The sequence below is a fragment of the Anser anser genome (genome assembly GCF_964211835.1).
Source record: "Anser anser genome assembly, chromosome: 16".
Lineage (NCBI taxonomy): Eukaryota > Metazoa > Chordata > Aves > Anseriformes > Anatidae > Anser > Anser anser.
Window position 1 is genome coordinate 1,038,591 of NC_139737.1, and position 26,892 is coordinate 1,065,482.

At 50.4% G+C, this 26,892-nt stretch overlaps 3 protein-coding genes across 5 annotated transcripts; 1 reads left to right on the forward strand and 2 right to left on the reverse strand.

The window, feature by feature from the left end:
• Positions 1-37: 37 nt before the first annotated feature.
• On the reverse strand, positions 38-12,140 carry KIF3B (kinesin family member 3B). Of its 3 annotated transcripts, none has more exons than XM_083800959.1 (9): positions 12,060-12,140; positions 6,245-7,683; positions 5,541-5,642; positions 4,738-4,860; positions 4,508-4,626; positions 4,160-4,273; positions 3,381-3,486; positions 2,993-3,171; positions 38-2,732 (listed from the first exon to the last, which is right to left on the reverse strand). In XM_083800959.1, the coding sequence occupies exons 2-9, from the start codon at positions 7,625-7,627 to the stop codon at positions 2,639-2,641; spliced, it is 2,220 nt and encodes a 739-aa protein (XP_083657085.1). In that variant the 5' UTR covers positions 7,628-7,683; positions 12,060-12,140; the 3' UTR covers positions 38-2,638. The 3 variants fall into 3 exon arrangements, with proteins under 3 accessions (XP_083657085.1, XP_083657086.1, XP_083657087.1); XM_083800960.1 differs by lacking the exon at positions 12,060-12,140 and adding an exon at positions 11,047-11,757; XM_083800961.1 differs by lacking the exon at positions 12,060-12,140 and adding an exon at positions 10,735-11,017.
• A 171-nt stretch (positions 12,141-12,311) lies between these two features.
• Positions 12,312-17,059, reverse strand: POFUT1 (protein O-fucosyltransferase 1). Its single transcript, XM_083801011.1, has 7 exons — positions 16,765-17,059; positions 16,536-16,657; positions 15,956-16,138; positions 15,258-15,370; positions 14,609-14,801; positions 14,109-14,351; positions 12,312-13,986 (listed from the first exon to the last, which is right to left on the reverse strand). Exons 1-7 carry the CDS (start codon positions 16,874-16,876, stop codon positions 13,798-13,800), a joined length of 1,155 nt encoding a protein of 384 aa, XP_083657137.1. The 5' UTR covers positions 16,877-17,059; the 3' UTR covers positions 12,312-13,797.
• PLAGL2 (PLAG1 like zinc finger 2) lies at positions 16,945-26,163 on the forward strand. Its single transcript, XM_083801010.1, has 4 exons — positions 16,945-17,081; positions 19,397-19,624; positions 20,981-21,384; positions 22,313-26,163. Exons 3-4 carry the CDS (start codon positions 21,122-21,124, stop codon positions 23,532-23,534), a joined length of 1,485 nt encoding a protein of 494 aa, XP_083657136.1. The 5' UTR covers positions 16,945-17,081; positions 19,397-19,624; positions 20,981-21,121; the 3' UTR covers positions 23,535-26,163.
• Positions 26,164-26,892: the final 729 nt, after the last annotated feature.

Sequence of the window (26,892 nt, forward strand, 5' to 3'; positions counted from 1 at the left end):
AATGTTTCTTAAAAACTTCAACACAGAGTTCAGTACATTTTGTAGAGCTTAAGACAATGTATTTTATCTTAATATCAGTGCCACTGAGTATCTGGTCAAGGGTACGTCCATCAAAAAGAGAATCTAAAAGCTTCTGTAACAATCTGAGATTGCCCATGAATACATTAACCAAGTCTCTAACCACTGCTCCGATTTAAATACAATGACTAAATATGCAATTTTATTCTTTTTCCACCTCACTGAGTTTCTTTTACCTTGCTAATGAATTTCTACAGAATTAAAAGCAGAGCCTTTCTGACATATTTACCAGCTAGCTTAATCAGTACTAAAATGAGAACGGTTTGGGTTTGCACTGTGATTTCCACTGTACCAGTCCTGCCACAAGGGGAGTTTCCAGCATATGAGTTTAATATAGGATTCCCTATGGAACAGAAGTAACTGAGGCAGTGTGCGCATGTGCAAACACATGTGGCTGTGTATGCATCTTCCCATGACACATACATACACGTAGGTATGTACATGTATGCGTATATATATTACGTTGCTGTTACAGGTTGTAGAACCCCTTGTTTCACTTCAGTTCTCTGAGCACTTACAGCATACAATCATCTTTTAAAATGTCAAGGTACAGAATATTATGCGCTAGGGAGAGACGGAGGAGAGGGAAGAGAAGTTGACGTTACATTATACAACAAGAGCTAAGTAAAAGGCTCTCTGTACACAAACAGTGCTTTATAAAAAGGAAGATTATACCAGCTTTCCATGTTCTGGTTGAAATTTGTCTGGTGATTGCTCCCAGTTATGGCCAAACTCCTCTTTCCTCCACCAAAACTAAAATATATGTGTGTGCGTGTGTGTATTGATCTTGTGATCCAGAAAAGCACTCCATGAACCAAAGCAGCTGACTTGGAGTTTATCGGGGCCCACCTGGGCAGCTGGCTCACCGAGGCACCATGCCCGCAAGATGCAGAGGTGAGCTGTGCTGAGTGTGCAGTTCCTTCTGCTCATGGGGGTCAGATACAATGGAGTTCTCCAGCCTGGATGAAGTCACTCAGCAGATACGTAACGAGCACACAAGGCAGAGTCCATATATCAGAGCATTTCTAAAACCAGGCAAGTCCTCATACACTCACACATGTCAGTCTGGAGAAAGTCATCAGTGAAGGAGAGGAAATAGGTAAAAACATTCATAGGGTGACAGCCAACAGCAACCAGAAAAAATAACATCCCAAGTCTCAATATACAATGAACTAAAACTTACAAATGAGCTGCGAGACACTAGACAGGGACACCTTACTCTGTCTTCAACACGGCAGTTCCATCTCCCTCAACCCTGCCACACGAGCCTGCGGCATTACAGCAGCCTGCTTTAGTCATAGGGCAGCTTGCAGAGAGACCGTCAAAAGCAGGAGTTCTTCCTCCCTTGTTTTCAAAGTACAACCCCTGGATTTAACGCCAGAATCCGTTACCCAGACTCGGTTATATCTGCTTGCACTCCCACCGGGCCCTGCATGGTCCAGGAGGTGCAAAGGAAAAACCTCTAACGTGACACGGGTGAGGCACAAGGGGTACCGTGTGCTGAACCTCCTTAGACGCTTCGGAGGGGCCATACTTACAAGAACAGTGCACTCAAAAGCCAGCTTCTCATTAAGGTGCTCTGCTTTCTACCCAGCTCACAGGGGAGAGCAGAGTCAGCCCTGTGAGCCTGCTAGGCAGTTAGCTCCATGCCCACGCTACGTTTCCTGCGAGCAGTGGGAGATTTGAGAAAATGGCCATGCGCCGCCCCCCCCTGTTCAGACTTGGTGTGGAGACTGGTTTCAAATGCCAGGGGTAAGGATGGAGGCAACAGAGAGGAAGAAAGCTGTGGAGCTGGCACTGGTACGCAGATGAATTCTTTGACAAGGTGGTTCCTGTTGGTAGGGGTGAGGTCTGCAGGAGGTCAGTTTAGAGGAGCTCTTACTTATGCCTGTAAACAAGTAAAGGACTTCAATTTCTATTGCTTCCTTTCTACAAAGTTGCTTTCAAGACCCCTTCTTGTCCTACAGTTCTAAAGGGAGGCACAGCTGTCTGGTGGTGAATACATGCTGACAGCTGCCATTCTGCCTGGTCAGACCAACTTCTTAACCCCAAAGGATGATGCCAGCCTTTCAAGCAGGAGGAGGAAAAACTGGGCACCTAGTCAAGTTTGGATAAATCCTTTGCTTTTTAACCTCATTTGGTTCTCACTATGAAGCTCTGGAGCGGTGGTTCTGTTGAGATGACTTTCAACTCTGTCTTCTTATTGCCCAACAGCAAAAAAAGCCCAGTGCAGCAAAAGGGCTAGTGCAGAAGGAGAGACGGTGATGCTGTGAGGTGATCCCCATGCTTCCCATTGCTTCTAATACACTGTAACGTACCTCATGCATTTCTGATTTCCTAACTAAAATCTCTTTCCCACAGAGGCCAAATGCTGAATTGCAAGCACGTATCTTCCTGTGGCTCAGTGCACCTGGACTGGCACAAGTCAGTTAAACAGCAAAGAGGCCACCTCCAGGGGAAAGGGGTTGGAGTCTGGCTGGGAGGTCTCTCTGCAGGTTTCTACTTGTCTCTGCTCTCAGAAGGCAAAGGCTGTTCACGCCCTGGAGAGGAATTGCTGGTTTTACTTTGGAACCAGCCCTCGGGACTGTGGGTAGAGCTGAGAACTATGGGTGCCTGCTGAAGAGGATCCCCCTGATTTCCTTCCAGTTTTAGGCCTGAAGAAGTAAAAATGAAAAAAAATAAACAAAAAAGCCCCAACAATGTCACCTGTTACTCATCAAAATTAATCTTCCAATTTTTTTTTACTGGATTTATACTCTAATCAGTCTCAGCGTTCTCTACTGTCCTACATTCCTTTCTATCTCTGCTTTACAGCCAAGTTAGCCATAGCTTTACTGATGAGAACTGCAGACAGACAGCAATTATATTTGTCCCTTTGCTGTTGGCTAGTCTGCTTACTAAAAATTCAGCTCACCTGGCTTTTGGTTTTTTATTCGAAGTGCTCTCAAAGGTCGAAGCATCCACCTGTATCTCATCTTCATCCTGCAGAGCTGCTTCTAGAGCAGCCTGAACTTTGGGAGCAATGGCTGGTCCTTCATAGTCTCTTGTTGTTCGGCTGGGCATGTCAAGTTCCAGTAATACAATATTCTCTGCCTGAGAAAGTAGAAGCAAAATCAAAGCCTGCATGTTTTCATACAAATAGTTTCTTTTCCCCCCGGAAGCTTATTCTGAAGTACTTTACAAATCTATGCAGGACACTGTAAAAACGTACGTCCCATAGAAGAACTAACAATCCTCTGAAATTCACATTCCCCTGACCAGGAAGGCGAACATTTGAAAGTTGTAACCACATCTGGGCTTACCCTGTACCGAGCTTCTGGACGAATCATCATGGACGTCCTGGCGTGCTGGCTTAGTGGCCTTTTGTATCCTACAGCAGACACCGGTCTTTTCATCATTTGCTGGTTACTAGAGAAACACAGATACTCAGTCTATTATGCACCAAAACCAAAAACTCTTCTTGGAATTTATGAGCTACAACATCTGCAAATTCCACATGGAAATACGTTTCAAGAGAGCAGAAACAAGCTAGACTGCATTTCCAAGAACAGCTCTCAGCAGTCAGTCAACAAGATAAAGCAGTTATCCCTTGTCATCTGTTCCCTGCACAAAGCAGGGTATCTCCATGGTTTTTTGTTGTTGTTTTTTGTCATACAGACCACAGATGCACTTGGTTGCTCCCTGCTTACCAAATTTGCTTTAGAGAACTTCCTCTGTAGAGATTCAGGATATACCCACAGCTCTCGCATAATAATTTTTGAGAGCTTTCCTAACTAATCCAGGAAACAAATACAATAGGAATTTACTGCTATTTCAATGGTGCATGCAGAATTACGTTTATTTTACATATAATTACTGGGCTCATCTAGAAGAATCTTGTGCATCTTGTGCATTCCTATTTTATTCAACCTACTCAGATGAGTAATATCTTCGTTTTATAATTCAACAAGAAGCTAAGAACTTGGAGGGCCGTTTTATATCCCCAATTCGATCCCTCTGTTGGGGTGCCTTGTTCTTAGCACTAGAGGGTTTTATGTGACCTGTAACTAGATCCTAAGTAAACAATTAGAAGTACACTCACTCCAGCCGGGTTATGGGATGCAGTTTCCACTGGTCTTCCTCTTCGTCAAAGAACGATCTGTTCATGATCTTATTCTTTTCTTCCAAAGGAATAAAATTTTCAATAATCAAGTGCCTACATAAAACCACAACAATGGGAAATACACAAGAAACACAATCAGCAGATGATTTTCTCTACTGCTCCTCTCGCACTGCCTTAATATAGCTGTGGAAAAGGAGGAATGTTTTGGCTTTCTCTTGTTGAAATCTTGTTCCACAAGCATGTGCAGAACAGTCCTTCCTTTCACTCCCCCCTAAGAAACCATCTCTGTTAAAGTTAACTGACAGGAAATGAAGTGACGGGACTTACTTTAGCTTTAGTTCCCTGGTAAGTTCATTCTGGGTCTGCTCCAGTTCCTGGCGCTCCTTGATGTGCTCTTCTTGGAGATCATGGATCTCTGCCTTCACAGCTTGCAGCTTGGAAAATAACTGGAACAGACAACAAGAGCTGAAGTCATAGCTTGCCAACGTTCCTCTCGGTTTCATACACAAGTTGATTTTATTCCTAACCCAGTGGATGTGAAAGAATTTTCTTTTTACCTTTTTGAGTTTTTTGGTCTTTATGTCCACCTCTTGCTGAAGAGAACTATAGGTCTCCTTCAGCTCTAGTGTTTCCTCATCCCGACTCTCCATCTGCTGCTGGATTTCTCGCTCCCGACGTTTCTGAAGGATGTGATGTACAATATTAGGGACCACAATTGCATTGCCACCTCCAGGCTGACATACGTGAAACCGACACTTAGGATGTTTTTACTTCCCTGGGTTCCAGGGCTTTTGCTTTAGCTTCTAGTTCTTCCTATCTCTTGCCTTAGAAATACCAGAAGCATTAGCTCTTCTTTGTCTTTATTTTGGTGAGGGTCTATTGGAATCAGATAGGGTGAATAAGTGCTCAGGTTTCAGTTAAAGGAATTATATGTTGTGGTTAGATTTTTTTTTAATCAATTCATACTAATCATTGCACTTCATGAATTACCACCAGAAAATGCAGAAAATAAACTTCTGTCACATAGCAAACACCCCTTCCCTCGAGTTAACAGCTGAATTGTCACTCTCTGAGGCCTTCCAATTATTTCTTCGCTTACAGACATATCCAATTAAGATGGAACATAAATCTTTAATGTGAAAAGCTGGAAGAAAAGTATTATAAACCTTATCTACATATTTCATACAAAAATAAATAGGACACAAGCCCTTGCCCCTTTTTTTGAGATTTAAGATTGCCATTAAATCAATTTCAGGGTTAAACCTGTGCAAACTTTCTTACCTTTCTCCTGATACAATGTTTTATAGAAGTTCCACAGCAAGGCTTTTTATACAAAAACAACAAATGTTCTTCCTTGTACCTGTTCTGCAATTTCCTGTCGTTTCTGTTCCAGGATTTTCTGCTGTTCATTTGTATGATCCACAATATTTTTTCCTCCCACCAGAAGTTTGCTTTCCATTGCCTGAAAGAAAACACGGTCATTAAGTTTCTCTCTCAGTGACCAGCTAACAAGTCTTTTCCGCAGGATGTGACTTTCTCTCATTTACATACGACTTCTTCATGAGGGCAGCTCTCTCTGAAGTCATCTGCTATGAGAATTACTATTTCTAAAAATTCCTGTAAAACTGGGGGATAAATGAAACAGTAACTTGCTTGGAATTACACATTGCTGTAACGTGGCCAATCTGAAGAACTAAAATGTGTACTCTTGTATAAAATCTTGTTAATGATCTGTTACAGAATGAAGCTTTTTTTTTGTGCTACAGCTTGCGAAAAGATGCATCATCGCATTTTATTGTGATGACTGCTTAAGATCTTACAAGATCATCATATAAGAACAATGCAGCAACTCATGAATATTGAGGTTCCTAATTAATGGCGGAAACTAAGGGAATTTCAACTTCTGTCTAGAAACAGTCTATTTTAAAATCTGATTAAACACAAATCACTATTCTGGAAACTTCTTTTGAAATACCTTTCCTAACTGGGAAACCTGCTATTCCCCTCACTGCCTAAATCAATTGCTTTAAAAAAGTATGAAAGTATGACGAGGAAGAATTCTACCTTGATTTTAGCACTCAACATTTCTGTTGCTTCCTTCTCTCGTCGCAGGTCCTCCATTTTCTTTTCCTTCTCTTTCAGCAGTCTCATCTTTTCTTCTGCTACCAAGCTGTGATCCTCAACAATAGCTTTCTTTTCAATCTCCAGCTTTTCTTGTTGCTCCCTCCAATAGTCATCTTTGTCGTCTCCTTCATCCTCACCCTCTTCAGTATCCTCCTCCTCTTCCCCACCCTCTCTTCTCCTTTCCCTCCTCTTTCTTTTGCCAATAGACCGTTTTTCCAGCTGTGCCTTGAGTCGAGCAATTTCTTCCTGGAATTCGCGTAGCAGAGCATCCTTAGGATCTTCATTCACTCTCGGCTTGTTCTTGATGTTTTTGGCACGATTGGCATACCTTAGTGTCGTAAGAGTCTCCTCTACGTTGTAAGAGGCAGGGCCTATATTGGCCACCATCACAGTCTTGGCATTGCCACCTAATGAGTCTTGAAGTAACCTAGTTAGCTTTGAGTCCCGGTACGGAATGTGTGTGCTTTTGCCATCTACTAGGGCAGATATAACATTGCCCAAAGCTGAAAGAGAGAGATTGATTTTAGTAGCTTCCTTTAACCTTTCCCCCTGTGCTCCAGTCTTAGCTTGGCGCTCGCTGCCCGCAAGGTCTACCAGGTTGAGTTTTCCAACACGAATGTGATTCTCTCCATCAAGTCCCAGCTCGCTGCATTCAATGGTGATCACAAAAATGGCATGAGATCGAGAGCTGTGTTCGTTCATGTTGGTGGCACCAACTGAGCGATTTTGGTTTCCCACGTTCATGACGTGCTCTATCTCTTTGACACTTTTTGTAACAAAGGAGGACAAATCTTTAACATATACACCTGTATCTGGCCTCTCTTTTAACTCCAGCCGTTTGGATTGATCCTTTGATAACAAGTCTCTGATTTCCTCTTGGTATATTTCCAGATAAGAAGCTCTAACTAGGTATTGCTGATTTTGGGATCTAGAGATGTGGGTGAAGATGTGATCAAATGAATTGGGGATGACCCCTCTTTTTTCAGGATCACCACGCACCCCTTCCATCGTATATGTTTTCCCCGTTCCAGTCTGCCCATACGCAAAGATTGTCCCGTTAAAACCTTGCAGAACAGAGTCCACGAGAGGTCTGAAGGTCTCATCGTAGAGTTCAACCTGTTTGGAATTCCAGTCGTACACAGCATCAAAGGTGAAAGTTTTAGGCAGTTCATGAGATGTTCCCCGCGGATTCTTCACTGAGACCTGCCCTAATTTGACATCCACGTTAACGACTTTTTCATACGAAGCTACCTTCTCTTTGCTGTTCATTGGCCGGCATCGTACCACCACCCGAACAGACTCAGAGCTCTTTAACTTAGACATGACAGCAGGTCTGTGGCTGGCGTGTTCTGATCAATGGCTGATCCAGTGCTAGAAACCTAGAACAGAAACAAAGAAGGCATCTATGAAGGCAGTTTTCTGCACGGAGCCAATATTCGACTCATCTATTCAAGCAGAATTTTGCATTACGTTCTGAGGGATTTTGAAGAATAACAATTAAGAACAACATAAAAATTTAAAAAAAGGCCTGAGCCAAGACAGTATTATTTTACCAAAGCCCGTCAGTATCATTTATACAGGCTCTGCGGCAAAGAATCTTCATCAAATCTCACCTTTGCAGTTGGCAGAGATCCTTTTCTTGACCTTTAAAAATAATCGTAACGCTTTTAAAACTATTTATAAAAATGATGTAACTCCTTGCCACTGATTCCCTTTGCAGTTTAGCTTTTTGTTTTAGATCTTGTGCTTTGAAAGTCCAGTACAGACCCGCTCTGTCCGTATTGCTCAGAACGCAGCTGCAGGCTCGTGAAAGGAAATCAGTCGGTGATTCACCTGCGTGTTTCACCTCCCTACCAACATTCAAGAGATTACGAAACATAAATACAGTATTTTCAGAGTTGTCTCTTTTTATGCCTCCTATGTATTGACAAAAATGTCTCATTTTTATGAGACCACCTCTACATTACAGTCTTCTCGCACGTGATGTGATGTGATGTGTCATCAGGACCATCCTGACTCGGAAGGTTTAAAACCTGTGCCTGGTTTTTCTTAAGTGACAGCGGTTCCCTGGAACACTGCCCAAATGCTTTTATGTCTTGTGCATTAAAACTTTTAAAGTCACTTTCTGAAGCCTACCTACAGCATAACAGATCTTTAATTGGGCTACAACAGCTGTGAGGACTCGAGATAAAATCGTTAAATACTTTGTCCATTTCCAGGCATCCCATCCCTGAACGTTCCGTTTCCACACCTGGGAAAACCGATGTTACTTTTACTTTTCTGTCAAGAATCAAGTGAAGGAAAATAATTGTTACACAAAAGTTTTCCCACGTCTCGCGATCTAGCTGGCAGCAAAGTAGAGCGTTAAGGCAGCCAAGTGTAGCAGCGTTCCAAGGCTTGCAGGCACTGTAAGCCAAACCAGCCAGGGGACCAAATCACCCCAGTGAGCTGGACTCCAAAATCCGTTGGCAGCTAAGAGGAGTGTTTCCAGCACCTGCCTTCTGCTGGGTGAGGACAGCCAGCCGGGAGCGGGATGAGGCACGGGGTGGGCTCTGCCACCCCCAGCCGGGAGCACCCGAAGGCCCCCTGCTGTCTGCACCCCCTGCGGCCCCCCACAGGGCTCGTCCGCTCCCTGCTCCACTTCCGAGCTTCCCGGTCGATGTTGATCTTGCATTTGTGCTTGCTGCACAAGTATTAGCGTACTTAAAACAGAGGCGGCATTTCCAGCTTGTATCCGGCAGAGAGTAGAAGGGAAAGCTCTAAAGGCGGAATGATCTACGGTATGCCTCGCCTAATGCTCAAGCAATCAGAGGACATCAGGGTGTGAAGTGGACACCTGCAAGGATTTGCCCTTCTCAGCCTTCTGAAGGTGAGTTTAAGCTCCTTTCCTATCACTTATAAACATTTCACAAAGCACTCAGTCCTTTGAGGCCTCCCTCGTCTTTCTCTAACATGATCGCCCTCTGGGAAAGGATTCTGCAAACGAATGTCTTCCTCAGCTAGAGCTCCTGCGTCTGTTTTTATAGGAAACAGAAAACCACCATGTGTGCCTGAGAGCCTTCAAGCACTACTGTTTGCACAGACCTATGCCATTGTTTTTCTTTCACCAATACACTTATGGGGATTTTCCATAAAAGCCAGCTCTGCTCACGCATGCTAACCGCACGGCCCGCACGCCACGCTCCTGCTCTGCTGCAGTGCCGAGTCGGGACCACCGGGCTCACAAGGCTCACCGCCAGCCTGAAGGCACGGCGCATAAATCCAGTTCACGGGTCCGAGCCGTTCGTGCCTCTGGGCTGCAGAGGAAGACACGTGCTGTTGCATTTCCCAGCAGCTGGCACAACGAGCTGCCATTTAAAACAGAGCACAAAGACTGCGTTCCTGCTAAAGCGACAGCCTTGCACTGAAGATCCAAATGGTACAGCTTGCGAAATGCAGTGTGATTTCTAATAAGCTTTTTTTTTTTTTTTTTCCAAATGCATCTTTCTACCAGCTGGATCTGCAGCGGCCCATGGATTCGCTCTAACTGTTTTTACTCAGTAACTGCGCGTCTCCAGAGAGCTTCTCAAATAAGGTGACAGAGAACTTCAAGAGCAGAGCTAGAGGACTGAAGAAGGAAGCAGAACGCTCCTATCTCAACGTCCAGACTGCAGATCTGCACTACAAAGAATAGCACAAGAGGAACAAATAAACATGTTGAAGAACTGTATGGAAACCTCTACACGACCTTCAGAATTTCCTTGCTGTTGTGCAGGGAAGCGCCTCGCTCCCCTGTTATTCCCATGAAAGCACTTAGAAGTTACTAGCAGGAAGATGAAAAACGTGCGTGGAGCTGCCCAAACTGGACAATGATCCAGAAGCGTTTAACAACCCGCATACTGAACTGGAACCGCTATAGGAATTCTGGATTGCAACTGAAGAAAAACATTTCCCTCCTAGCTGACAACTCCAAATAAAGATGACCTTATTTTCTGGCCCACAGGGAACATGTATTTTGGTATGCCAATAGAAAAGAACACTTGAAACGGGGACAAGTCTTGCAGAAGCAGAAAAAGCAACTCTCCCTCTACTCATCATGAGTAATTATATATATAAATACATGCTGTGATTCCGTGATGCTTCTCCTTCCCCACCTACCTGAGATTTTCCTATAGCTCAAGTTCACAAGAGACAAGCTCACAAAACAAGCGACGCATCATTTATCTGCATTACATGGGGAACGTACGTACTGGCAAATACTCAAATTAGGCACAAACTCTGACAAGAGGAGCCCGGTCCTTCTTTATACAATTAATATCCAAAACGTAATTCTGATGAGAAGGGCAGCTTGTGAAAGAGATGCTGACTAGGATTAAACGATGAGGATTAAGTTAATTTTCACATTGGCTGCTTTGTTTTTCAAGAGTATACATTGCTGTGCACACACTCACCTGGAAGTTAAAAGTGAAATGTCCAGCACGTGTCGCTTTAAGATTTGGCAACGCATACTTTTTAACAAAAAAAAATGTTGCATATTTGCTGCTCCTCTGGGTGTATCTCATCAATATGAGCTTCCTAAACTTTTGAGGCATTCCCCCGTTTCACTTGCAAGTCTCTTTTTATAGACCCAGATAATTTATCTTACCCCTGATGTGGGCTATTTTCATAACAACCTATCACGAATCGCCCCCATTTATTTTAGCTGCTGCTGTGCAGCTTACTGAAAGCACAGCACACCAAATTACGCTTCTCCCCAGACTCACCCAGCTGTCTGACCAAAAGCAGAACCAGTTTGTGGTGTTTATGGTCACAGGGACTCTCCTGCAAGGACGGAGCTGCAGGGAGCGGCTGCACAGGGCCTGGCCAGTGGGGCCTGGCAGCGAAACGCGGCGCAGGCTGCAGCACCAGGCGCTCCTCTGCCACGGGGACTCCTTCACGCCACCAGGCAGGTCTCGAGCGACCCGGGTCAGTCCCCAGAGCGTCCCGTTGGGTCTTAGGGTTGAAGGAATGCGTTGGAAGACGGGCTCCGTATAACCAAGGCGGGGAGCAAACGGAGCATTCGAGTTCTCTTCTACGCCAGAAGATTGCTCCTGAGGAAACAAGCACTGCCACGGGCTGGCTGCGGGCTAACGGGGGCACTTCTGGATGGGGACATTTGGCAGCGAGGACGCGGCACACCTGGGCACACCTGGCCGACCCCACAGCCCCGGGCCTCACGAGGCTCCCCCGCGTCAGGTGTAGAGACGAGCGTGGCGATCTCCTGGGGAAGTCCTAGGCGCGGTGCCCAGCTCCTCGCCTCGCATCCTACAGGTACCGCCCCAGGTGCCCCCTGAAGCCCACCGCCGCTCTCTCATTTAAACCTTTCAGATACTGGGGGCGACGGTGCCCTGCCTTACTCCCCCGCCCCGTGCCTCCCAGCCCTTCCCCAGGCGGCGGCTGGCCCTGCCGGCCCCGCTGCCCCCCGACCTCCCCGCAGCCACCGGGCACCGACCGGGGCGGCCACCCCCGGCCCCCGCTCGCCTCCCGCTGCCGGGCACCGCCCGGGAGCCCCCGGCCCGGCCCGGAGCCCCTCCGCCGGCGGGAGGCTGGGGTCGGCGGCTCCCCCCCGGCCGCTCCCCCCCGCCCCGTGGCAGCCCCCAGCGGGCCGCCGCCGCTCCCGGGGCCGCCCCGAGCCGAGCCCCGCGGCAGGGCCCGGCGGCAGCAGCCCGGGGCCGCCGGGAGGGGCTGGGGGGGGGGGGGCACCCAGCGGGGCCGGGCCGGGCCGCGCCGCTCTCACCTGCGCCGTCACCATGGAGCCCCGCGGCCGCCTCCTCCCGCGGCACCGGATGCGGCGGGGCCGGAGCGGCGCCGCCCCCCCCCCCCCTTCCCCGGTCACTTCCTTGGCAACGCCCGCGCCCGCCCCACGCCGCCGCTTCCGGAGCGCGATCGGGCCCCGGTAGAGCCCCGGGCCCCCCCCCGGCCCGCCCCCCCCCCCCCCCCGCCCGGTAGAACCCCGGGCCCCCCCAAAAGGACGCGCAGGGCAACAGCATTGCCTACAAAAGCTCTTTATTGTTAGAAAAATACGGTTTTTTCTAAAAAAAAAAAAAAAAAGAACCAAAACATCCTTTTTTTTCTCCCCCCCCGCCGGGCCCCGCGCCCACCCCCGGGCCCCGCAGGGCTTTGGGTGCACGGAGCCGCCAACCTCCGGCACAGCACGGGGAGGGGGGGCGGCAAGGGACAGCAACACCACCAAAACACCAGCACCCAGCCGGAATTAAACCCCCGGGAACGCTCGGAGGGCGTTGTTTGGACCGCACCAGAGGCGGCCAGGCCGGCAGCGCAGCCTCGCCAGCGGCACTTTTAGGAATTAACCAAAGTTCTGCAGTCGGTGTTCGGAAAAGGTGACCGGAGAACGAAAAGGCGTTGGCCGGACTGAGGCTTACCGCTGAAGACCCTGACGTGGTAGCGGGGGTAAACTGCGCTGGGGCAAACTAAAGCTTTTTGTTTGTTTTGCTGCTTTGCCTTTCAGGTAGCTGTGCTGGGACCTAGCCCTACCAACAGGAATGCTGTTGTCAGAGGGGTTATTTTTACAGAGTACAGAAATAAAAAAAAAAATAGAAACCATTAACACGGACCTAGGTAAAACATGCACCAACCCACGCTACAGCTACTTCAGGAGTTTTAGCTTAAAAACAATTACATTTCTAACAGGACTTCCACCTTACATCAACAGCTACAAAACCCTACGTCTCCAACTCGGCTACGAACAATCTTCCATCCACGTCCCTCCAAAAACCCTTTCCCCAGTTCAATACAAAGAACGTCTGAACACGTAACTGCAACGAGTAAACACGCCTCCACCAGGCTTCTCTAGCACCGCCGGAGAGATCAAGGTGTTGCTCCGCAGCCGCCCCCTCTCACAGCACTGCTGCGAGGCAGGTGTGGAACCTCCCACTACAGGGAACGGAAAGCGAGGCACCGAGGTGATGTGGGTCCAGTAAGGCAATAACCGCGCTCGATAAAACCCAGATCTCATTTCCTATCCTGAGCTTCATCTTGCACTGCTTTTCAGGGACCATGGTATTTCTGACAAACAACTTCTGACAATACTTTGCTCTTTAAAAGAGCTTACGGTCAGTTTTGGACAATGAGAAGCTTCTCAACATCTCCAGATAAAATTACTAACGGCAAAAGAGAGGAAATCTGAGCAGCTTCTTTGTAACTGTTGGCAAACCCCCAAAAATGAGGATGGAGAGATATATAAACTACATCGTAAGAACCGTATGCATATAGTTTCCAGTTTCCTATAAACTTCATGATTTAAAATTTCTTTTCTGTCTGGTATCGCCCTGGAAACGCAGAAGTGAGGTCAGACAGAAGAGTGACTGCGAGGAGTACCCAGGAGCTGGAAACAGGCGCTCCGCAGCCCGGCAGCGTGCTCTGCAGAGCGGAGAACACCGTTAGCACCCGAGTGGTCCCTCGGCGAGGTACCACGCTCAGAGCTCTGAGAACTATCGAGCCCGTTCCGCTTTTGGTCAGAACTCATCCCGTAACCTCGGCGGGTGGTCCATGCCAAAAAACGAAGAGGGTTTTCCATGCACATCACGCTCTCTTTTTACGAAGGCAGTAAAGGAAGAGACGCAGTTCCCGATGAAGTGATCGGACTGGCCAAGAATATACAAATCGATCTGAGCCACCTCCGGCTGCAGGCTTACCACTTTGACCTGCAGAGAAAAGCAAGGAACGTAAATTAACCCAGTCATCCGTTATTACAATCCAAATGTCTCAGCGTAATACCAGCTTTTATTAAAGCACTCCTGCTGGAGTACGTTTCCAGAAGCTTTACCTTTCCTTGGAAGAACTGCTGTATTTCCTTTGTGTAGGGCTCGGAATCAGTAGCAATATAAACGGATTTAGCTTCTGTCTTTTTCACCCACAGCTTGAGGGCACGTTTGATCTCCTTGAGGTCCGGCAGGCACATGTCCATGGTGAGGGGCACAGCAGTGCTTCGGTCGTAGCCCACGCACTGAGGTGACGCCATGAAGTGAGACCCGGCCGTCCCGTCCTTTAGCATGTTACAAGCATTTTTCTGTTGGAAGAAGAGAAAATACCACGTTTGAAAGGAAACACCGCAGGAACACACTACCAAGCCCCCCACCCCCGCCAGCAGCATCACGGTCTGTCTGAGGGAGGAATCCCAACAGCATCTCTAGCAGCCAAACGCAGCGAGTTACTGCACGCAGGCAGGGTTCAGGCTTCCATCCCAGAAGGGCAGCTTCTACTCCAACAGCTTTTCCACGGTGTCAGCCACCCACCTACAGCCACGAGCCCCGCACCGAACCATACCCAATCCGAGCCGATCCTCAGGTGAATTCCTACATACGGCCTAACCAGCAGGGAATGAATGTAGGCGTCTCCTTTCTTCACCATTTCGTCAGACCACACGACGTACTTCTGGAGGGGGCGGTGCTCCTCTAGGACCGGGAACTGGGCTGGAGCCCCGGGTAAGGCAAGTACGGGGTGCTCAGATGGCGGAAACCTAACGGGGAGGGGAAAAAACAAGTCAAAAACATCAAACAGATGGGAGTATAACAACCTTGCACGCATAATCTTGTGCAAGGACTGCCAAGTACAAGTTTTGGGAAGGTAAGAATGGAAACAGCCTGAAACACACAGCACCTACTGCTCCGGATTTACACAAGACAGGTCCGAACCGTTTTGCTGTGGGAACAGAACAGCAGAGCAAAACTCCGATAGCACATTTTACCTCCCACCCAGTAACAAATTAATTAGTATTCTTTGACAGACAAAAAGGTAAGAATCCGGTACACGTAACAACGAGCTACCTAGCAATGACAGCTTATGTTTTCATCCCAGGCTGGAGCAATTGCCACCCAAACATATCGATGTGACTGAAGTCACTTGTGGCTTTGTTTTCCTGAGTTAATCTAAACGCTTAGAGTGGCGTGCCAACAGCTCCCCTGCTTCTCGCTACCTTTGGATCCACTGGTCCTTGTACGCAGGACTGAAGGAGATTCCCTTGAAGAGTTCAGACTTATCGAAATCCACTTTGAACTGATCCCAGAACGGACCAAAGGGATTTCCATCCTGCAAAGGAGAGACAAGCGCTCACTCAGTGCACACGTGGGGTCTGAGAGAGTGAGCTAACAAGATCCCGGGCTGCAGAGCCAAAGAGTTCCTCCCTTACAGGAAGAGCACAGGCTGAATGTAACAGCCTGTGTGTCCCTTTATCAGCTCCATGGGAAAGAGAGAGTGAAACATTAAAGAGCGTTAACTGAGAACTAATGCAAAGGCTGCTTTAAAAGAACACCACCACCACAGTCATTAAATATTTTAAAGGTTACTTTAAAACCAGTTGGACAGTTATACCACAGACAGGAACCAGGCAAGGACCAGTAGGAGACGAGCATTTTTTCTTCCAGGCTTGTTTTCCTTGCAGTCACGGTCAGGTCAGAAGAGGTAAGCCCTACCTGCACAAACAGCCTTCCCGAACCCCCGGCACTTGCCGGCAGAGAAAGGCAGGAAGGTGCAGCCAGGCGCACAGATCAGCAGTGATGGGAACGTTGCTCGTGGTGATTCAGGGCCCGCGTTCGTGAACGAACTGTGCCTTGGGTGAGCCAGCCACCCCTGAACACCCCCAGCACCGAGCTGCGGTAGGCCGGAGGCCCTCACCTTCATGGGACAGCTGCTCCTGTCCGCGCTCCTCTGCGCCGCCGCCTCGAAGCAGTACGCCACGCGCTCCCCGGGCGGCCAGTGCCGCGGCGCCAGCTCCGCCATGAACTCCTCGAGGCTGAGCACGCGGTGGTAGCGCAGCAGCGGCTGCAGCCTGAAGTACTGCTCGTAGGGGACGTGCAGCTGCGGGCAGCACGTGGGGCCTCACCACGGGGCTGGCCCCGAGCAGAGCCCCCAGCGCCCCGAAGCCAGGCCCAGGCCCTGCCCCCTGGTCCCCCGGACTCTGCCCCCCAGTCCCCCTGGTGCTCCCCCTCCGGTCCCTCCCGGTTCCCCCGGGTGCTTGCCCCTGGTCCCCCCACCCCAGTGCTGCCCCCGTTCCCCACCCCGGTGCTTCCCCCAGTTCCCCCCATTCCGCCCCCCGGTCCCCCCACCGCGGTGCTTCCCCGGTGCCCCCCGCAGTTCCTCCCGGTTCCTCCGGGTGCTCCACCTGCTTCCCCCGGTGCTCCCCCCGGTTCCCCCCAGTCCTCCCCCCGGCTCCCCACCCGGCTCCCCCCCCGGTTCCCCACCCCCCGGCGCTCACGTTGGTGTATGGCGGCCGGTGGTGCCGGTACTCGATCCACGGCGGCACAGCCAGCGTGCGGTTGAGGGCTCGGGCAAAGGCGAGGGCGCCCAGCAGGTGCTCGGCCTGGTTCCCGAAGCGGCCTGAGGGGAGGGGGAGGAAGGGGGGAACGGGCCTAGGCCTCAGCCTCCTCCGCCCCACCGGGCCCCGGCGGCGGGCAGGGGTGGGGAGGGCGGCGGGATGGCCTCACCCATGCAGGGGCAGTACAGCAGGTACCCGGCCGCGTCCCAGGCACCGGCTGCCAGCGGCGGCAGCAGCGGCAGCAGCAGCAGGAGGAGGGCGGCGAGAGGCGGCGGCGCCATGGCGGCGGAGGGCGGGAGGTCTGCGGGAGGCCGTCCCCTTCCCGGCGTGCCCCGCGGCCCCGCGGCCCCGGCCGCTCTAGCGGGGCGCGGGCACCATCGAGGCGGCGGCGGCGGCGGGCCCCGACGTCACTCCCACAATGCCCCGCACAATGGGGCCGCCGCGGCCTGCGCCGGAGCCGCGCCTGGCGGGGCCCGGGGGAGCGGGGTGAGTGCGGGGGGGGGGGGGCGGGGCGGGGCGGGGAGGGCACCGGCTCCTTCCTCCCCCCCCCTCTCCTCCTCCTCCTCCTCCTCCCGGGGCTGCCCGTGGGCACGGGGGGGCGGCACCTGAGGGCCCCCGGTACCGGCAGCGCCCCGGGAGCACGGCCCCGCCCCCCCCCCCCGGTGCCCCCCCGGTCGCTGCCGCCCGCCTGTGAGGGCCCGGGGAGGCCTCGGGCCGAGCACCCAGCACCGGGCACGGGGCTGCGGGCTCGGGGGGGGCTCCGCGGGGGCGGCGGGACGGGGGCGGCCGCGGTGGGGAGGCACCGGGAGGCACCGGGCCGGGGGGGCGCGGGTCGGTGCGGGGCCGGCCGGGGCGACACCGGGGGCGTGGGGACGGAGCGGGGGGGGGGGAAGCGGCGCGGGGTGGCCTTGGGAGAGCAGGTGCCCGAGGGCCGTGTCCGGGTCCGGTCTGCCTTGAAACGTAAATAATAATTAATAATAACAAATTACCGAGGGAAGCAGCAGCGGGGACTCGGGGTCTGGAAGCGAAGCGGGGCAGGGCTGGGTCGGAACCCAGCGCGGAGAAGCCGGGGGGTTTCGTCGGGATTTGCTCCGCGCTGCGGTGCCGGGGCAGCTCCCGGCGCTCTGCCCCCGCTCGGCCCCAGCAGCGCCCGTAGGCGAGGGCAGGGCTCGGGACCGGGGGGGGCTGGCGCGGGGCTGCCAGGCCTGGGGTCCCCGCAGGGGCTGCGCTGGGCTCCCACCGGCTGCAGCCCTCAGCCCGGCCGGGTCGCCGAGCGGGAGGAAGCTTGAAACAGCTTCGGGACGGCTCAGCAAACGCGAGTGGGGGGCTCGTCGGGCTGGGGGAGGCCAAATGACAGAATAAGCGGCTTTCCAGCGGGGCGAGCCCCTCAGGCACGCTGCTGTAGAACAGCTGGGCCAGGGCAGTGCAGAAGGAAGCGGGGACGAAGGGGACCTGGGGGTCCCGAGGCCGACCTCGCCGGTCCCGCCGTGTGAGCGCAGCCGCCCGTGTGCGGGAGGAAAAGGGGCAGCGCTGGAGCTCAAAGGCGTGGCGAGGCAGCAGGCAGGGATGGAGAAATTCGAACTGCACGCCAGAGATGCCCGTTAGAAAAGAGAAGCTGCAGCTGCGTGGTGTGGGGATCCGTCAGCCAGGCCTCCCGTCCCACCATCCCCGCTGCAGCGCAGCTTTGCTGTGGCCCGGGTCAGAGAACCGACCCGGGCTCCTTTTGGTGTTTCCCGGTCGTTTTTTAACCCAGATCAGCTCCCCGGTGTGGTTCCCTGCACAGCTGTGTGTCGCCGGAGGGCTCTCTAGGGGCAGACGCTGCTCAAGTACTCGGCAACAAACCCTGCCTGGAGGAGGTTTCACCACTGGAAGAAACTGTCAGAGCAGGGGGGGGACTGTGGCAGGGACTGGCTGTGACACCTGGGAGCTGTTTGTACCACCCGCTAACTCGGACGTCTCTCACTGCGTTCTGTACGGTGGCAGCTGGCTGGGATCGCACGCGGTCCATCAGCTCATACGGTGCCTTCCAGGTGAATTTGCACAAACCCGCTGTGCACAGCAGTGAAATAGTTCGTGTACGTTGGCAGCTGGTGGGGATCCAGCCCTCAGGTGGATCGTATTTTTTTCCAGCTTGTTGTTCACTCTGACGACCTCTCAACCTCTGTAGAACCGAAACAGGAAAATCCATCTGATGGGAGTCTTCTGTAACGATCTTATCTGAGATTTCGGGAGCTTCATAGGCTGGAAGTGTTTTTCAAGGGCTGTGTAAGACGAACAGGCTCCCGGTGCTGGCACCACTGCTGTGATCAAGCACAGGTTAGGTGTTTCCACGCAGCAGTGGCTGTTTCTCTCTGGTGGCTACAGAGTTTAGGGAAGTGCTGCTAAGAAAGCTATTTTAAATACGAACATATTTCTAGCCACGTGTGAGTTGTGTCGTTAACCTTCCAAAGATCCGTGTCACTATGCCTATGCTGTTACTTTTAGGTGAACCAAGTTGCTGAAGAGTTTTCATTGATACTATGCCAGAGCCTCATCTTGTGGGATTTTTTTTTCTTTCTCACTCCGCAGCTGTCAGTGTCCTGCCACATGCCTTTAATTAGAAACAGACTCAATAGGTGGAGTTTTTTCTCTTGCGAGAATCGTACAGTTCTTAAGGAAGGTTCATGAAGTTTAACAGTAATCAAATACAGAAATTATCACGTCTTAACTCATTTGTATTTGGATTTTTGCTCTGAAGGCAACAGGTAGTTTGTGCACCTTGCTGCTGAAGACAGCAAAGTTCAAATTTTGTCTTCTTTCAGGTAGCTTTGAAACTGGCACAGATGGCTGAGCTTGTTCGGAGGGAAACAAGCAAATATCTGGAGGAAGTGGCAGAGAGTCCTGGAACGTGCACGCAGCCCTGAAGCAGCAGACAGAGAACATCTATCACTTTTGGCACCCATCTCATCGTACAGAGGTGAAATACTCACAGCCCTACACGCCAACAAAGACAGACCGCTCCGAAACACGGGATCCCTGCAGCCTAAAGGGTAGGAGCAGCCGCCACGTCACGCTGTGTTGCACCAAAGTGGCGCTCGGCAATCCCAGTCCTTTTTTGTTGTGCTCTGCCTGCGTAGATTCAGCCTGCCCAAACCTGAATCCTGTTCCTAACGGACGTTTCCACACCTCCTACGCAGTGACACATTGTCTTGGAGCCATCCCGTTTCCCGGTGTTTTCCACCCCGAGGGAACGGCTCGCGGTATCGGGATCGATTGTGTGGCTGCCGTTATTGTTATTTCAGCTATTTATAACGTGCCGCGGTGCCCTCTCTTAATGGGGGTTGGTTAGTTCCCTCGTAGTTGCACATCCTGCCCACAACTGGCACTCTTGTTGATGTGCAGGCAGGAAGTTCCTCCCTCTGAAGCAATCATGGAGTGAGAAAGAGCTTGAGGGTTTGATGCTATTTTAAGAAGTTTCTTAGGTAGCTAAATTCAGTGAGGGAGAGCTTTTCTGAGGTTTTTATTCCATCTCACTACGTCCTGGTGTAAGTGCTGGTAGAACCTGACAGAAATGCAGTACTCTGCCAACAAGACAAACGCAACTCAAGAACAACCTGCTAGCGGAGATCAGTAGAGATTTTCTTCTACATAAAAACCAGCAGAGAATCGCCATAGATTAAGAGGACGCAGGAGGTGTGTTTGGTTGAGTGGGTGACGGTTTGAAGTTCCATGTCGATGGATAAGAGTGTAAAAGAAAAAAAATATTTATTACTGTAGAAAACTTGGAATGCAGAGAGGCAGAATTTGCCCCACAGAAGAAAAGAGAAATTACAATGACTTATGGCGCCCTCAGGAGAAGTAGCACCTGCTGCCTTCCTGAAAGAGGCAGCTGTGTGATGGTGCTGATAGCACCAAGCTTTCTTCCACAGCCCTGTTCGCCCACGTGTGGCAACGCAGATTGGTTTGCTGGGAGACAGTCTTGCTAGTGCAGCGTGTCGGTAGGAGAGTGGATGAAAAAAGAAATAATAAATACCTTAAATTTCTGGTCCAGGGGAGCAAAGAGCAAGAGCAAGGGAGAGTAGACATGAGGAACGTGAAAAAAGGGGATGAGGAACGATCCGCAAAAGATGCTGGGAAAGGCGAGGTATTTAGAGCTCCAGAGGCAAACCCACCTATTTCAGGAGAAAATGCACACAGCGGGTAACACTGGCTCTTTATTCAGGGAGACGGAACAGGGGTTAAGAGAGGAAAGCACCAGGTGTAATCTGGACCTGGGAATTCCCCGTGTCTGTGAAGGTGCAGCACGAGCGCCTTCGCGCATTTGTTGCGCTTGCTGATGCTCACCCGTGCTTGCGTGCTCAGGTGGAAGATGTAGTGGGTTAACACCAACTCTTCTGTGATTCCAGATGATGATGTTTTGCTGTTAAAGCAGTTTGGTCACAGAGGGTTCCAACTGAAACTGCACCCAGGCAACATCGCGGCAAGACGGGCAAGACGCCTGCAGGCTCGAGTTCTGCTTGACATGGCCGTGTTCCACTAGGCCTGCCATGACGGCATTTTTTCCCAGTGTTCCCAACTGGATTCAAGATGCAAAGCAGGAGGAGGAAGAGACAGGCTGGAAATTAGTTCCCAGGCCAAGAGGTGAAGAGACTGAAAGTCAGGGAAAATGCCACTGTGAAATATCAGAGAGCTCCTTCACTAACGTGGACAAGCTGAGAACTCACACGCTTTCTCATACCGAGCAGCGACCGTACAACTGTCCCCAGCTGCACTGTGGCAAAGCCTTTGCTTCTAAGTACAAGCTGTATAGGTAGGTAACTGCTGAGTGCCTCTGCAGAACAATGCTCCTCTGCCAGAAGAGAGGGGAAAACCCCTCCATCATGTTTTTTTGATTGAATTTCTGAGAAGGTGGAGGAGGGGGAATGCCCTTGTTACCTTGCGAAGCAGTCGAGTCCCAGACATTACCATACTTGGCATCTCTTTAAGCACCTTCCAGAGAACCTCAGATAATACTTTATCCTGAGCTCAAGATGTTTTCTGTTTTACTAAGGAGGAAATTGAAGCAGAAAGTGAAGTTCACAGATTAAAAACCAAAAAGAAAAGCAAGAATAGCATTCACATTTCATAAGCCCCACCTCTGTAACTTTAATCACAGAGACATTTCTGTGGCACCATTGCTCTAGCATGAAGAAGTAGAGCTCCTATTTACCTACTGAAATATAGAATAGAATAATTAAGTGATATGATCAGTAGGAACTTGAAGACTAGATGAACAGTGTCAGAGTATAAGATACCAAGGTAAAATCAGTCCACGGTGGCCGTCAACAGACACTGCCACCGTCCGATGCTTCCTGATGAAATGAAGCCATCTCATCAGCGGACGAGCATTTCTTGTCCTAAACCACTCCGACTTTCTTTGTCATTTCCCCCTTTGGTAGCCTCAGCAGAGAACAGGAGCCGAGTAGGTGACTGAAGCGTCCATCCGCAGAGGTGATGCGCTCTAGGGAGGACAGGAACTGCTGAGACAGACCCTGACCGTGGCTCGAAATGTCGTGCTTCTGTGCCTGGAGAGTCACTGCTGCCCAGGCTGTCAGTTCAGCACCGCTTAGTGGCGTTAAAACGCCCCCTGGGATTTCTGTGGCATACAGTGTAGGACGCAAGGAGCGTTTTGAAAAAGTAGCATGTGTTCTCATAGGGGTTGGACGCTAGTCTAAACTTTCCCGCTTTTCTCCCAAAAGGCATATGGCCACTCACTCTGCTCAGAAGCCTCATCAGTGCATGTACTGCGAGAAGATGTTTCACCGGAAAGATCACCTTCGCAACCACCTGCAGACCCACGATCCCAACAAGGAGGCCCTCCACTGTCCCGAGTGTGGCAAGAACTACAACACCAAGCTGGGTTTCCGGCGACACCTGGCCATGCACGCGGCTGCCAGCGGTGACCTCAGCTGCAAGGTATGCCTCCAGACGTTCGAAAGTACCCAAGTCCTGCTGGAGCACCTCAAAGCTCATTCTAGACGGGCTTCTGGCGGGGCGAAGGAAAAGAAGCATCCGTGCGACCACTGTGACAGGCGCTTCTACACCCGGAAAGATGTGCGGAGACACTTGGTGGTGCACACGGGGCGGAAGGATTTCCTGTGCCAGTACTGCGCTCAGAGGTTTGGGCGGAAGGATCATCTGACCAGGCACATGAAGAAAAGCCACTCCCAGGAACTGCTGAAGATTAAGACGGAGCCCGTCGACATGCTGGGTCTCCTAAGCTGCAGCTCGTCTGTGGCAGTAAAAGAAGAGCTGAGTCCCGTCCTGTGCATGGCATCCAGAGACATGATAGGTGGTAAGAGCTTCCCTGGCATGCTGCCCGTGGGCATGTACAGCACGCATCTCCAAACCATGCCGAGCTCAGGAATGCCCCATTCTTTGGTTCCTAATTCTCTTCCAATGGGAATGAGTTATCCTCTGGAGTCTTCTTCTCCCATCTCCTCCCCACCGCAACCTCCTCCAAAGTATCAGCTTGGATCTACCTCATATTTGCCTGAGAAACTACCCAAAGTAGAGGTGGACAGCTTTTTGTCAGACTTCCCTGGCAGCCTGTCTCTCTCGTCTGGTGAGCCTCAGTCCTCTTCGCCTCAGCCACCCCCTCTGGACGAGGCTTTGCTTTCCAAGAGCCCTGCTAACCTTTCAGAGGCTCTCTGTGCTGCTAACATGGACTTTTCTCATCTTCTTGGCTTCCTCCCCCTAAATCTTCCTCCTTGCAATCCACCTGTGTCTTCAGGGGGACTGGTCATGGGCTACTCACAGGGGGAGACGCAGCCACTGCTTACCACTTTGCAACATCAACCTCAAGAGTCTCCTGGAGCTGGGGCCTCCCTGAACTTTGGGCCCCTTCATTCGTTGCCCCCTGTCTTCACCTCCAGCTTGAGCACAACCACGCTGCCACGTTTCCACCAGGCGTTCCAATAAGCTGAAAATAGCACTGGAGAACAGATCTTTCAGTCACCCTTCTGTGGAGAGCCTTAAAAACGCACAACTCTTACTTCCCTTTGGGGTGCGAAAGCTTTGCAAAGCTGTTTCAGACAGGAGGTTTCTGATCTCTGGAGGGAGCACTTGTAGACTGGAACAGCAGAGATCCCCATGCGAGTCCCAGTCCTGTACAGCAAGAAGTTTTCAGCTAATAGACTGGATATATTTTATCTAATTCTTAATCTGTGAATCAGGAGCCACACTTAGCACTGACCTTCCCTGAGATCCTGGAGCTACGTTCCTCTTTGGGAAGGGATCGTCCCTGAGAAGGAGTTGAGACTCTTTCATCCGGGGCTAAACTTTTGAAGAGTCCAGCTTCCATTTCATGTTACGACACTGCAATTCTGGCAAAACAGCCAATACCTTCACGCGGAGAAGGAGACGTCAGGACACCCGCCGTGTATGAAGCCAACGGGGAGGAGGCTGTCCTTCCCCACTACCTCTCATCCCATCACCTCGTACAGCTTACTCCACCGAATACAGCTTACTCCACATCAGTGTTAAGCACCGAGACCGTTTACATGGAGAATTCAGCTACGTCACCTCATTCTTCTTTGCGGAGCCGTTAGGTTAAACTCATTACAGTGACCTTTGTTTACACAATGCAAATCTGTTCCCACCGTTACAAACATAGGAGGCACCAGGATACACTGGCTTTATATCTGGTGTAGCTAGAACACTGTTTACACGAGGAAGTCAGGTTGCACTGATTTCTCTTCACTTACCACGTTCTTCCCCCATGGGGAAATACACTGCTTTTTCGGACCATTTCAGCCTCTGCCACTGCAGGCAGCAGCTTCCTGTGTATTTTCTCTGACTACCCACGTGTCAAGGGGATGGAGCAGCTCGCAGAACTTAGCTTGTTTTTGTGGTGTATGGATAAAGCTCTTTTAAGTATCTCCCGCAGGCAAACAGATCGTGCGTCTGTTCTGGAAACCAAAGCATGTGAAGAAGCTGGGTGAGGGGGGGCAGCAGCACTGAGTGCCGTCCGACCAGGCGCGGGTGGGAACGAGCTTCAGGCCCCCGCTCCACGGGTTCCCTTGAGATGAGGAGCAGAGTACGAGTTTCTAGTGTTTGGTTTGTTGTTTGTTGGTTGTTTTTTTTGTTTTGTGTTTTTTTTTTTTAACCACAACAGTTCAGTGAGGTCAGTACCCTTTTGGCTTATCTACGAAGCAGTCTCGAGAGAGAGATTTATTTTTTTTTTAAACCTCTGTCGTAGGGTGATAACAGCAAGGAATTGGGAGGAAAAATTGGTCCCAGCTTCATTTACACTCTGTTACTGTATTTGAAGCATTTTTCCCAACACTAATAGTTGCAACAAATGCTGAGAGTTTGGGCCTGCAGTCACCCTTTCACTTAGGATTTGGTTCCACTGGCCTTTTTGTTCTCTCCTTTTTTTTTTTTGAGCCTTGCCTCTTGAAGTTCTGCTTCCCTTGCTCCCTGCCCCACCTCTTAAGTTCTTCCCCGGACCGTCTCCCTCCCGAGGGCAGAAGGGTTACACTGCTAAGTGGCAGCAAGCATTTAGCGTTGTCTTGTCTCCTGCTCTCAGTTTCCTGGGCACTTGTATTGAAGCAGTGACACGTGGAGGTCACCCTCACCGTACAGCAGTACATGTTTATGATTACAGACATGCAGATCCTTGTACCTCTGCATGCAGGAACCACTGTAGGCCAATAGAAACCAGGAAATCTGTCGATATTGTTCTCTATAAATCCAGAAAATGCAAAATCTACCTCTGTTCTGTTATCCCAGCTCCTGCCGTGAAGCCAGATGCTGCCCTTGCTCAGCTCCCCAGAGCACACCCACTGCAGTCAGGACGCGTTACCTTCTGCTGAGCCCCCGATCCCACAGCCTGACATCAGCCGTGCCTCACGTTTTACGGGCTTGTCCCCGTTCCATTTTGCTCACAAATTTTATTTTAATTTAGTTTAGTAATTCCTCCCAGAAGGACTGTTTAGTGATCCATTGATTCTCCAAAACATAGACCATTTGTTTTAGGCTAGCCAGCGATGCTGCAAATAATACTTTTGTATCAAAATGTAATATAAGATTTATTTACCTCAGCAATATCCTGTGGCAATGATCTCCCCAAGTTAAATGCAGTACTTCCTCTTCTCCACTGTAAGATGTTGCCTTTCAAAGTTCAACGAGTGCCTTCTTGTTCTCTAACCTAGAAAAGGTAAATAGGGCATTTCAGCTAGTCTTCTGTTTACCACCACTGAATACCTCAGTCCCATCTCCTCCTGCTTTTCTCTTGGCAAACGGAAGAGTTTCTCAACGCTATCAGTAATATGCAAGCCTTACCCCGTCTTCAGTTGAGATGTTTTTTTTTTTGAGAAATAAATGGCCAGAACTGATCACTTACTGCAAGTGAGGAGTAGCAGAGTTATGCAGTGCCATCGCACACCTTCTTCTTCCCCTTCCGAGTATTCAGCTTTCTTGCTTTTTGCCTGCATTGTACTCTCAACAGATGTCATCACTGGAATTCCTTTAGCAGCGGTAGCTAAACTTAGAGCCAGGCATCTTTTTCCTACCAGTAGTCTGTCAAAGAATAAATGGAATTCATTTCACTATTATTTGCATGTGTGATTTGCTTTCCACAGCTACGCTAACGATCGGACTTGCAGTAACATTTGTTAATTAAATGAAAGTTTAAACCAGCAAGGGGAGCGTGTTTGCAGACAGCGTGTACAAGCTGATACCAGATATTTACACTGGAAACTGGAGTCAAAATTTCTATTCCTCAGCACAGCTTAGCACTTGCAAGGAGTTTCTCAGCCAGTCTAAAACTACCGCGTCTACTTCCACCTGAAATACTGAGCGTACACAAAAGGAATTATTTACTGAAGCTGATCAGTGAACATCTTTTAGCTGATTGTAACAAAAGACTATGACAATCTAAGATATGCCACTTAAATCTAAATTCTTTAGGAGGCGTGTACTGAGCTATTAGAAAAATCAGTAGAAGTCAGCTTAGACAAGCTCTCGCTAGTGGTGGTTGTAGGTAAAATGCAGCGTCGTGCTTGCCGCGCTGTGAGGATGCTTGCTGCAGCACAGCCCAGACAATTGTTCCGTTTGTGCGCAGGATATTCACGCACGAGGGAACGGCACCCATTACGACAGTTATAGGATGATAAAAAGTTTCAGCCCGGAAAGGTTTTTTTTCCTTTTAAATCAAGGTTTAGGGAGGTTTAAGTCAACATGCCACTTCCTCCCATAACATCGTGATTAACAGGGAGTGGGAGACTGCAGGGAAAAAGGGTGAACGTGGAAGTGTTCCTTAACCAGAGACCCAGAG

Coding starts and splice junctions, on each gene's coding strand:
- KIF3B (XM_083800959.1), bottom strand. CDS start 7,627: ATGTCTAAGTTAAAGAGCTCTGAGTCTGTTCGGGTGGTGGTACGATGC. Junction 4,861..5,540: donor GACAGGAAATTGCAGAACAG/GTACAAGGAAGA, acceptor CACATCCTTCAG/AAACGTCGGGAGCGAGAAAT. Junction 3,487..4,159: donor CATCCCATAACCCGGCTGGA/GTGAGTGTACTT, acceptor GTGTTTCTCTAG/TAACCAGCAAATGATGAAAA.
- POFUT1 (XM_083801011.1), bottom strand. CDS start 16,876: ATGGCGCCGCCGCCTCTCGCCGCCCTCCTCCTGCTGCTGCTGCCGCTG. Junction 16,139..16,535: donor ACCGGCCGCCATACACCAAC/GTGAGCGCCGGG, acceptor TGCTGCCCGCAG/CTGCACGTCCCCTACGAGCA. Junction 15,371..15,955: donor GGAGCAGCTGTCCCATGAAG/GTGAGGGCCTCC, acceptor TCTCCTTTGCAG/GATGGAAATCCCTTTGGTCC.
- PLAGL2 (XM_083801010.1), top strand. CDS start 21,122: ATGACGGCATTTTTTCCCAGTGTTCCCAACTGGATTCAAGATGCAAAG. Junction 21,385..22,312: donor TCTAAGTACAAGCTGTATAG/GTAGGTAACTGC, acceptor TTCTCCCAAAAG/GCATATGGCCACTCACTCTG.